General features: G+C 39.1%; 1 protein-coding gene across 4 annotated transcripts in view; it reads left to right on the top strand.

Annotated features, from left to right (window-relative positions):
* Nucleotides 1-12704, top strand: part of DCDC1 (doublecortin domain containing 1) — a 434351-nt gene that overhangs the window by 69420 nt on the left and 352227 nt on the right. For all 4 annotated transcript variants that reach the window (XM_045012463.1, XM_045012462.1, XM_045012461.1 and 1 more), the window contains exon 7: nt 7924-8017. In XM_045012463.1, coding sequence (XP_044868398.1) covers nt 7924-8017 — 94 coding nt within the window. The remainder of the gene's footprint in view (nt 1-7923; nt 8018-12704) is intronic.

The raw sequence follows: 12704 nt of genomic DNA, 5'->3' as shown, positions 1-12704 counted from the left end.
TCTGCCTTGTGGAATGTAAACAGTCAAAGCTGTTTTCAAAGAGGCAGGAACTTCAGAGCCTTGGACTCCTTTAGAAGCAACAGCAGCAAAATGATTCAAAGTGCTCAGCTATGTAGAAGTATTGACATGGGCCCCTGGTGAGAAAGAGTGCAATTCTAGATGTCACTTCAAGAGATGCTTTCATGCAGAATACTTCAGTTCCAAGTGTGCGGTTGGATGCAAGAAGCACTGCATTGGTCCTGTGTGTGCCATGTGCCTCTGATATTATCTCCTTTTTTTAGCTTCTGTTGCGGTGTGGCCAGCTGTGAGTGCTACTCCATTCAGAAACTGGAGGCCCTGAATCTGTATGCAGTCCAACTCAGATTAGCATTTATAGGACAGTGGTTCTCAAATTTTTGTATTGGTGACCCCTTTCACACAGCAAGCCTCCGTGACTCCCCGCCAAATAAATTAAAAATACTTTTTTTCATATTTAGCACTATTATAAATGCTGGAGGCAAAGCAGGGTTGGAGGTGGTGGTTGACAGCTCGCAACCCCCCATGTAATAACCTTGTGATCCCCAGTTTGAGAACCCCTGTTATAGAACATATGCTGGACAAGTTTGCAACTGTTTTCTTACCAAAGGGCAGCTTTCTGGAAATTTAGAGCTCAGTAGTTTCTCTGAGGTCTTAACTAAAGAATACATAAGATGTTTCTGTAACTTCAATGACCTATAAAAACACATAATTCTGTTTACCAAATTTAGGATGAAATCCCTGGAAGGCATTTTTAAAATATAGACTAGATACTCAACTACTAAATCCCCTTTGCATCTCTCCAAACTTAAACCTGCCTTAGGCAGCAGCTAAGGAGTTTGGAGTATAATGTACTTTGGCAATCCTGGCTGGTGGTGCAGCCCCTTCTGAACTGTTATCTTCCAGTCCATGTTACAGCAATCCTGAAGCTACTCTAACTTGCACTGGGGAATGAAAGAAAGAAAGAAAAAGCAAGGAAATACAAAGCTTTGTGGATAATGTGTTTTCGTTATTTCTTCAATTTCATTGTATTTGGCAGAGAAACATATGCTTCTAAGGGTATGTTTACACTCTGAACTCAAAGGTATAATTTCCAGTTTGAGGAGACACAGCCATGCTAGCTTTAATCATTAGTATGGTAAAAATAGACCTGTCACTTGCGCTGCCATCACTACACTATTTTTAGCACGCAAACTCGATCAGTGCTACCATAGGTATGTCTCCTAGAGCTGGAAATTATACCTTCAAGCTCGAAGTGTAGACATAGACATACACAAGTCTGGTGCATGATGACAGTTGCAGAATGTTTCTGCTCTTGGAGCAAGACACGTAGCTTACTGTTACAGTTGAACATGGAACTCATATAACTGGACACATTTTTTTTTTTACAATTTACCACAGTGGTAGAAAAAAAACCCATTGTTTCAAGCCCTGGTTTTCTATATGGGAGCACTTTGAAAAAGGAACATCACCTGGATGACCTGGAATGGGCATGATAGATGAATAATGTCTTCAGTATTTCCTCTTCTTGTTTCTTTTCAACAGTTCCATGAACAGTGAATTTCACCTGGTCAAAGAATTGCCATTTCTATCATCTTTAAAGTAACTTGTATGCTATTTTCTTTCAAAGAATGACAGGTAATTTCACTGGCATCATTTCAGTGACCGTTTCAGCCTGTGTCACACAATTCCTACAGTGATTCATCTTTTTAGTGTACATTAAATTTGCATTCACTGTACACTATTGCACAACTCCAGAACAACTATAGATAGTTCATATGCTTAAGTACTATGATCACTGTACAGATAGAAAAAAAGGAACACTGTACAGATAGAAAAAAAGGAACATTAAAACATGCATTCTTAATAAAGCATGTGTTGCATACTAATAATATTTAAAAGAACACTACAAAAGATTGTATATTTCTAAATGAATTATCTTACCTATATGATGCTCAACACCTTACAATATTAAATCTTAAAGATTTTTAATACTATAAATTTATTTTTTGCCATTTGTACTATTTGTAAAGTTAAAAGTAACTTTTCTGGCATAGTGAGGGAGAGCAATTCAATAGAATTGTCTTCTGAATGCATGAATGGCTCAGTTGCTTGGAGAAATACCACTGTATTTCAACAAGGCTTGGGAATTTGGGTATGACAAATGTGTTCCAGCATGATATACAAATCATGGATAGGATCTCTCTCAGAGTTATGATAAATGACTAGAAAACAGCAGGAAAATGCAGATGTGCAGAGTATTATAGTTTAGGATCTGACCTTGCATGCAGAGCCTCCTCTGTTATAATGGTATGTAAAAGAACCAAACTTTTAGGCCTTTTTTGATTAATAGGCCTATAAATACCATTCTTACAAATCCAGGACACTTGAAATACATTGGAATAGATCCTTAGGTGAAGCCAAGATATGCTTGGTACAGGACCTAAAGGAAGAGGGCTGAATTGATGGGTCTGAAGTCCCTGCCACAAATGGTGTTACTTCACCTTTCTTTCCTCTAATCCCGTGGGCATGTTCAGTCTCCAGCACAACTTAAATTATGCCCAGGACTGCCCAGGAATTCTGAACATGCCTTTTTTACCCTCTGTGCATTGCTGGAGGAGCACAAAATCCTTGGAGCAGGGCCAAGGCCATTGGTAGAACCCATCAAGCATTAAACAAAGATGAACAAGATTTATGACAGCCAAGATCTTTGATGTGGTAGCAGCTGGTGTCTTGAAGACCAGGAGCTCCATGAGAACTCTTTTAGGTTACATATTTCAAAGAAAAGCACAGTTTCCATCTGTCAACAGCTACTATTTTGTAGGCAGGCAATAAGATTCAGACAGCCAAGTCTCTCTCTATAAGTCTATAATATATAACTAAACTATTGTTGTATGTAAAGTAAATAAGGTTTTAAAAATGTTTAAGAAGCTTCATTTAAAATTAAATTAAAATGCAGAGCCCCCCGGTCCAGTGGCCAGGACCCGGACAGTGTGAGTGCCACTGAAAATCAGCTCGCGTGCTGCCTTTGGCATGCATGCCATAGGTTGCCTACCCCTGGTTTAGATGCTGTGATTTTTGGAAACAATAAGGACATGTTAGGCAGATAGGCCCCACACTGGCAATGAGAGGGTTAATGAAAGCCTGTGGATCCAATTTATCCCTTCTTTCTATACCTGCAGCAGATGTCAGACATGGATAGAGAGCTAAAAGGAGAAGATCTAGCCCAGTCCAAGGCTGCCTAGGAAAAACAGCAGAGTGCTGCTTCTCCTGATGTGAGAGAAGTCTGGCTGAAGCCCAGAGATAAGCTAGCTTGCTGGCAGGGCCGGCTCCAGGCACCAGCTCACCAAGCAGGTGCTTGGGGCGGCCAATGGGAAGGAGCGGCACGTCCGGATCTTCGGCGGCAGGTCCCTCGGTCCCTCTCGGAGGGAAGGACCTGCCGCCGAATTGCCACCGAATAATGAAGAGGCAGCGGTAGAGCTGCCACCTAAGTGCTGAGCGCGGCTTTTCTTTTTTTTTTTTTTTTTGCCACTTGGGGTGGCAAAAACGCTGGAGCCAGCCCTGCTTGCTGGTTGGATGGTCCTCCTGCTCTAGGGGGTGACCCAACCGTAGGTAACTGGCTGAAGTATGGACTGTTGAAGAGAAGATCTGAATAAAAGGGTTGAGTCCTATAGAAGTTCATTGGACAATCCTATTTTTTTGTTTCTAATTTCATTTGGATTGTAATACTCCAGAAGGGGTAGCATTTATATGTGTCTTGGCCAGAGGGCTAAAGCGCCACGACCACTCAAGGGACAGCAAACTACCAGTGGAGAGCCAAGGCTGGGCAGGTTGTGATGTGATGGGCCACGAGAGGGCACTGTAGAGGTCACAAGGAAAAAACAAAATGAAAATAAATCTAAGAATTGGTCTTCTTCACAAAGCGGAATCTGGTTTAATAAAAATCTTTCTAGCTGATTATAGACTTTCTTCTTGGAATCCATGTCAGTATCCATAAAAAGCCACATACATGATGATGAAGCTGCTGATTCCAAGAACCATTCCCAAAACACATGAAACTCTTAATTGCACATGATTTTTGTTTTTAGGACAAAGGAAGGCTTTTATCTGAAGGTTCAAGGATAGGAGGTTGCCATTGTATATCTTTCAGAACTCATCATGAGCAAGGTGTCTTGTGCAGTGAACCTCTTCTAGTCCTGTAACAATTAATTGAAATTCAACTAAAAAATGCCTGTCTGGGCTTTTAAACTCCACAATGAAATAAATAGTTTGTCACAAACTATTACTGAAGCTGCAGTCTGATTGTTAGGCTCCAACCTGGGTATGGGTGTTTTGGTTTAGAGCCAGTGATCGTTTCAGCTTCACTCAGCACTCACTCTCAGAAGAAGCAGACAAGCCTTCTTATCTTATCTTACCTTAGTGGGGTCTGATTTGCCACTGCCTCTTCCCAGCCCCTATATCCACTGGAGGATCATAGATTGCAAGGCCAGAGTGGACCATTGTGATAATCTAGTCTGACCTCCTATATAACACAGGCTATAGAACTTCCCCAGAATAATTACTTTTTGGACTAGAATATATCTTTTAAAAAAATCCAATCTTGATTTTGAAAATTGCCAATAGTGGAGAATCCGTCACAAGTCTGAGTAAATTATTCTAATGGTTAATTACCCTCATTTTTAAAAATATACATCTTATTTCCATTCTGAATTTGGCTAGCTTCAAATTCCAGCCATTGGATTTTGTTATACTATTTGCCTTCTAGTCCATTATTAAATATTTGTTCCCCGTGTAGGTACTTACAGAGTGTGATCAAGTCTCCCCTCAACCTTCCTTTTGTTAAGCTAAATAGATAGACTTAAGAAACTCAATCACTATAAGGCATGTTTTCCACTTCTTTAATCATTCTCATGGCTCTTCAATGAACCCATTCTGCTTTATAAGCAACCTCCTTGATTTGTGGACACCAGAACTGGACACAGTATTCCAGCAGTGGTCACACTATTGCCAAATAGAGAGCTAATATGACCTCTCTCCTATTAGTCAAGTTTCCCGTGTTTATGCATGCAAGGATTATTTTATCCCTAGTCTTGTTGGTTCTGACAGTACGAGGCTTCTCTAGGCAGTGCTTGGACATCTAAATTCACTATCCGTCTTTCCTAGGTAATGCTTTTCCTTGGGTGGGTTTGTCAGTGTAGCAATTCCTCTGATGGGGGGCAGAGAAGGCCTGGTACATCCTATCACAATATCCCATTGCTTCAGTATGAAATTATAACAGGATGTTGAAAATGTCATAGGTATTTTACATAATCCAGACTGCTGCAATATTTTTATCTTGTTCACTTTTCTTTTAACGTTATCAATTTATTTCCAATATATACAAAAACTACAAAGAAATGGAAGGAATCACTGAATATTAATCACATAGAAGTATACACAAACGAGTAGAGGAAATGTTATAGTACAGCTTTGATTTTCCAAAACTGACTTTTTTCTGAAACAGGGCCCCTTAATCTCTATTCATCTGCATTTAAAATATTCTTGATTATGTGCAACCTAATTGTCCAAATTTCCCCAGAATCTTCCAAAGCATTTGGATAATAGAGGTTGTACTGCAGTCACAACTTCTACCTTTACTGTCAGGACATTATATCCAAAGAGTAAATGATTTCCTAGTACTGATGACCTACATTAATTAACACAAAAACAACCTCTTTGTCTGTTCAGTTATGGATGGAGATGAAATAAAACAATGGTTACATTTCTAGAGTTTTATATATAGAGAGAGTTTTTAATTATAATTTTAGAAAGTATTAGAGGCAGGCCAGCCTCCACGGCTTCCCTTCAGCAGCAAACACCACAGGAGGGTCTTCACCTCTGCTGGTGTGTCAAAAACCCTTCCATCACCCAAAGGGAGCCATTTGTTTCAGTCACTTCAGTCTTCTTAAGATATTGCCACATTGTGTTTTACCTCTAGTGTGACCCAAGATCTGTGCCTACACACCCAACGCTTTTACACAGGGCAAATATCTTTTGTGTAGCTTAGTTAACTAAGGAATAATAACGTTTCCTTGCACTCTTTGTCTTGTTTATTGAAATTGTGAGGTCTTTGCGGAAAAATGTCTTGTAATGTGTGTATGTACTGCACCTACCACTGACAGTATCTCTACCCAGGGATAAAAGCACCATGGCTGGCCCAGGTCAGCTGACTCAGGCTTGTGGGGCTCAGGCTTCAGGGCTAAAAATTGCCATGTAGACGTTAGGCCTGAGCCCAAGCTCTGGGACCCTTAACCATCAGGGGGTCCCAGAGCCCAAACGTCTACACAGCGATTTGTCAGCCCTGGAGCCCGAGCCTGAGTCAGCTGGCATGGGCCAACCACAGGTTTTTAATTGCAGTGTAGACTTCCTCAAAGAGGCCCTAGTCTCCTTTGGGGCCTCCTGGCCCTCATGTAATACAAATGATTGATGATGATATCACAAATTGTTTTTTATGAAAGACAAAATATTTACAGCCAGATCCTCAGTCCAGGTTGTTTCCTTTCACCACTGGAATGATGTAAAGGTGACTTACAGCTGCCATAAAGGAGCAACTGGTGATTCCCTTGACAAAAGGGGGAATTTCTGGTGCTGTAAAGCCTGCATAGTGAGCTTTATGGCATATGTTTTCCCTTCCATGTAGGGGGAGTCTTGAGTCGGGTTGAGTACATGAGGGCCAGGAGAGGTGTCACCCACATAAATTAGAGCAATCGACAATAGGGGCTGCCTTCAGGATTGGGGGAGATGAAACAGCTGAGGATCAAGCCCTTAGGTAGTATCTTAATTATATATTATCCCAGGACTGCAGGTTTGTCATCGTAAGGAAAAATGTCATGGACATGATAATTTTCCTGTTTGTCGGTGACTTTTGTGTCTGTGTAAGTTTAATAAACTCATCCTGCAGCTGTGGCTGCTGTCCTGTGGGACTGAGCCTGGCATTGCAACCTGGTGCACAGATTCACACCGCTGCTCAGGTTTGGCTCAGCCACCCATCTATCATGAGAGGGTGGCAGCCAGGCCAAATTTCAGCAAGTGGCATTATAACCTGGTGGCATTATAACCTGGTGGTGGGTAGCGTGACAGGAGTCACTGCTGCAGGGTGAGAGTGGGTTCGGTTTGCTCTCAAGCTCCCTTCTCCCCTCCAAGGCCTCTCCTCCTCACTAGGCTGAGATTACTTATAGTTGCAGTGCCGGAGGGATGAGGAGGAGGCAGCAGCGGAGAAGGATGCTGGCCTATGAGGAATAGTTGAATTTCATTTGTCACAGCATTTTTTTTTATCATAAATCATGGAAAGGTCACCGTAAATCTTGTAACTCATGACTTCTACTAAATTTACCATAACTGCTTTGTGATTTTTGATAAAAAATGCTGTGACAAATCTGCAGCCCTAATTATATTATCCTTTAAAACAATTGTAATGATTGCTATAGTTGACAGTCCTATCCAATATCTATTTTAAAGTATACCTTTTTGTTACTTTTCAGTATTTCATCTTATTTCACATTTTGTGAAAATTATTTATCACACTAGATTTTTTTGATGATTTTGCCTTTTTTCCTGCTTCAATAGAATTGGATTTTCCGAGAAACAATATGGAATGTTCAGTTTCTTTCTTTTTGTAAATTTGCATTCTAATGGATTTAGAGTCAGTACTAAGTAATGTGTACTTAGTCTGTCCATGTGTCTAGGTTGGTGAAAGAATCAAAGGTCCAACAGCTTTATACCATGAGTTTACCACTGTGTTCAGGCTTTTATTTAATTCATATAAGTATGAGGTTTATAAGTGATTAAGATTGGATCTGCACTTTTTAATGCATTAAATAGAATTTAGTCATGAAACATCTTTAGTGAGACAGTTTTGTTTTTGTGAAGTTTTTAGATGCTTGCACAATAAGAATGAATCTTACTTCACCAGCAAAGCATCTGTACAACATTCATGGAGCAAAAATTGAAGATCTCGTCAGTGGTAAGTAGAAATGTATGCAAAACACATAAGTGAGTTTTATTTGCCAATGCGAAGAATTCAGAGAAAAATAGTGGTGGCTGGAATTAACCAACATTTTTATCTCTAATATAGACAGGTGCATGGAATTACACCACAAATTGAAAATACTCTAGAAAATAAATACGTTGACACAACCATTGCCATGATCTTCATGATCTTTAGTATTTTGTTTTCATAATATATTTGCTGTTGTATCCAATTTATTTTACCTAGCCTTCCGTTATTGACAGAGAATGATTCTGTCTGCTAACGCCTTTGCTCTCTTTTTTTTTTTTTTTTTTTTTTGGTATTGTAAATTCCTAGGCCAAGAACTGTTCTAAACTATATATTTGTAAAGTGTTACTGGTACCTACAGCACTATGTGCTGAAGTGCAGTTTTACAATCTAGCCAGAGTCATAAACTGGTTCCTGCTTTCCTCCAGCTCCTGGGAGAAGTAAGTCATATGCACCAGTCATCTATGATACAGTACTGTTAGCATTGCCTCAAATACTTAAAAAACATGAGTTAGATCCCCCCCCCAAACTTGAGATTGGCTTAAAAATAATGAGATTTTTAAAAATAAATTTGGATTTTTTTTATGCCTCCTAATTTCTGGGTCTTTAGGATTTATATTCTCAAGTTTTTCTCCACAACTAGAAAGGCTGTAACTTTTTTTTTTTGGTAAGAAAGCTGAGATTCTTATGTAATCACATGACTCCAGCAGCTGGACTTTAAGAAAAACTCCAAATATTGCTTGCAACAAATTTATTGCCTGCAGTAAATTGCCTGCAATTGCTCACAATAAAATCACAAGAGCTGGTAACACTGGATTGGTTCTAATGCTCAGACTTGTGTGTAGGTGGCGGGCAATGTTTACCCAACAGTTTCCCCTGTTTCTTTATGCCCCCTAATTCTTTTGCATAGGCACTCAGGAGGGTTCAAGACTGAGCCCTATATAAATAATATATCAATTATAAACAAAAACACAGTAAGAGAATGTGAAAGTTACAGTTTTAAGAAGTGATGCTTAAAAAGGTGATTATTTACAAGACAGAAAGCGCTCAACTTGTCTTCATATTCCAAGCTGGGATTGAAGGACTAGCAATTAGGAAAACCATATTTTTAAGAGTAAACTTAAGTACATTTGATATGGAAGTGAAAAATAATAAATATATAACTGATGAGAATATTTACAGAGCCACTTTTATAGATTAGAACCTCAATGATTCTCACATGTTATTAGCTGTTAATTTGACAGCATTAAAATGGAGTGATAGGAAATTGTTTCCTCTGTGTACCCTTAGGGGTTCCTGGCGTCGGCAAGGCAGTCTATACCTCGTGCAGTCTAACTACATAATTCCTGCTCTAACTACAAAGTTGTTTGTTCTGTGAATTAATCTGAACTGCTGAGGTCCACTCTCTAAATGGTTCTGGAAAATTCAGATTGTATAATATCGTTTTAAAAAAAGAAGTTAGGATTGCCTGATTTATGGCTGTTCATGCAAACTTAATTCTGTCCCCTTATACATATACATTATGATGCAGTCTTTAATGACATGATCACATACTGTTTTGTCCACAGGATCCCTGCCTCATCTAGGGGTTCACAGTATGGACTCACAAATGCTTGAGTTTGCAACCTAAATAATATTGTTTTAAAATAAAACTTTTTGTAGTTTTTTAAAGAAAAAAGGTAAAAATTAGTTCTATTATGAGAAGCTCTAACAACCCCCCATTATGCATCATCATCATCATAGTTTAAGCCCTGAACCTTCAGCATTTTGGCACTGACTGCTTCTAGTTGAGATCAGGTCTAACGACATTAGCTGGCAGTAGCAAAAGGCTATTATCCCAGAGAGGACGTGAACTGCTGGGTCTGGGAAGTGGCTGGTTCAGGAGGAGCCTGGCTTATTTCTGCCCTCAGGCGATACAGAGAAGGGGTTCCTGCCACATTGTGGTGCTGCCAAAGGATGGCATTCAATCCTGGGGATATGTTATTTTTCCAGGACAAGGGAGCCCATCCACATTCTTTTTCCTCCAGCACTCCTCCGCTACAGCTACTCCACAAATCCCAAGTTTCCAGAACAACTTGTAGTGCTGCTGCAACTTTTGCAGCAGCATCAACCCAACCTCAGAATATTCATGTTAAATTATTATTTTGCCATGCTGCCAGAATTTTCCTGAGGAACGCAAGCAAGAGAAGGGAAGTGGTGGTGATTTGAACAGTTTGTATCAGACCAGATGATCATAATAGCCCTCTCTGTCCTTAAAAATTATGAATCTCAGAAATGGAATATCATGGGACAAAGAAAAGCCCAAGGGCATTGTCCTTACCTGACTATCAAAAGTTTGCTGCAAACAATGCGGTGTTGAAGCTTCTTAAAGAAAAGGTTACAAGAATGTTTTATAGTGGAAAGTGTTAGGCAACCTAGATATATAGGGATCGCTACCAGCTTCCCTTTCATAACTGTTATTTGACAAATAATATGTGAACATGTAATTAAATAGTCTTTTGCCAATGCATACATATAAGGAGCATAAGCTAAGATTGCATGTGCAAGATGAACTCTGGCATTTTCTGACTTTTGAGTGAATTAACCTCTCAACCGTAATGTTCTGTTAACATACATTTTTTAAATTTTATCTAAACGAGTTTCCTTTTGAACATATCATCCTGGCTCCTGACAAATATGATGACTTCATAGACAAATAATGGAAGTTATTAAAAGATTTCTAATTCTGCATCTAATTATAATACAGCATTGATTTATAGTTATATTTAAAAGTCCATTTCCCACACCCCTTTTTGTTCTGCCTTCCAAAGAAAATTCTGGTCTAACAAGTCATTTCATATGGGGAAAAGGAATGGTTAAAATATTTTAAAATTTGGATACTTTACTTGGCCAGAGGAGATGGCTTGGTGGTCTGGTGAAAAGTGTTTTGACACTTTAGTTCTTTGGTATTTTCCTGTAAAACTGGAACCTGTCCTTGCTTCAGTGTTTTTATTGGCCCCATACCAAAGCCCATTGAGGTCAATGGGAGTATTTCTGTTGAAGTCTTTGGGCTTTGATCTCTTATTCATTTTCCTGGATTATGAAATAGTGGCTGCCAAGGGCAACACAAAGGCATTCTTGTGCCATGGGAAAGCAACATATTGAAAACTCTAGAGTTATATATGCAATATTATTATTTATATGTTATATTTCAAAATAATATCATTAAAAGAACACAGAAAAATCCTAAAATACAATTTGTATCAAATTAATAATATTGTCCCATTTACGTATTTGGAATTTCATTGCATTATCAGTCCTTCTCAAACAACAACACAGTAAAAGTTGTTGTATGCAGTCTAGTATGTTTGTGATGTGTGATTATATATTTGTAATACAATTCCAAAATAGATGTACAGTACAGTAGGCCTTATAGAAACTTAGTCCACAATATAAATAGGATCTTTCATTTTTCTTATTACTTTGTTTAGTATTCATCTAAAATAATTATATTAAAAATTTTGAGCAGCCTAAAGTCTGTAGAAACTTTTATGTTCTTGGCTTTTTCAGCCTAAACAGTGTTGACTTCTATGGGACACTAATGGCTGAGGAAGAAGTCTCTTTTTAAGACACTGCCAACCTGCAGTGATCCCGGACAGCTTGTTAACTAATGCAGAGCAGCTTTGGATGGTGTGGTAAAGTGAAAATAGGGTTCTGCTGACTGTGCAAATATAAAAAAAAATCTAGGACATACAACATTTACATTTAAAAATAAGACTGTGGGCTCAATCCTCAGTCCCTGTCAGCTGCATCAAGCAGCTGGAAAACTGACCTGAAGGTGCAGCTGAGGATTGCTCCAAGTTCCCTTTACACAGGGATATTCTTGGGTTGCGCAAAGCCAGTGTAGCCAGCTCCACACATCCCCAAGCCCCCTGGGAGGGGAAGAATGGGCCAGAGCTCACACTGTTCTGGCAGATTCTTGGCTGGCTCAGCAGATACAAGAGGTGACACAACCCTGGACCTGTCTAAGTTCCTTGGCTGGCCCCAGGTTTGGCAGTGCAGGAAAGTGGCTTAGAACCACTTTTTTCCTCTCCATCGTCAGCTGCAATGTGTGTAAACTTGGCACAGTTGGGGATGGAGGATTACACTGTACTATGTCTAACAACATCACGAGGTTGGCTGCTATTGTACCTGAGTACATTTCCTGCTATATAGTATGTTTTAAAAGGCTTGATACATATGAAATTAGACTGCTTATGCAATGAAAGTCTACTGTACTCCATAGCTTTGAAGATTAATCTTGATTTTTTTGCAGGAACTCTGCTTTCTACATTAGCTATATGTTTGTTGAATTAGTCATTATGTGATGTCTTTTCTCTACAGTGAAATCTTTTGACCGTATCATTTTATCTCTTAAGCTGCCATAGGTGATCTGCAAAAAGTTTAGTACTGGAAACTTGTATATTTGTGATGCATTGAAAAAATGACTGGGTCTGATTTTCTACTACTCAAAGTAGGTGAAAATGTGACTAAATCAGGAAGGTAGCATTTTACTCACTTTCAAAATGTCTACAATGACATAGAGAATTAGGCCTATTTGGTATGACAATAAATTGTCAGCAGAATGTGTAGAAATGAAAACATACAGTAGACAGCATCTGTACAAGACCTTCTA

The sequence above is a fragment of the Mauremys mutica genome, chromosome 4, assembly GCF_020497125.1.
Source record: "Mauremys mutica isolate MM-2020 ecotype Southern chromosome 4, ASM2049712v1, whole genome shotgun sequence".
NCBI lineage: Eukaryota > Metazoa > Chordata > Testudines > Geoemydidae > Mauremys > Mauremys mutica.
This window is presented reverse-complemented; position numbering and strand designations above follow the sequence as displayed.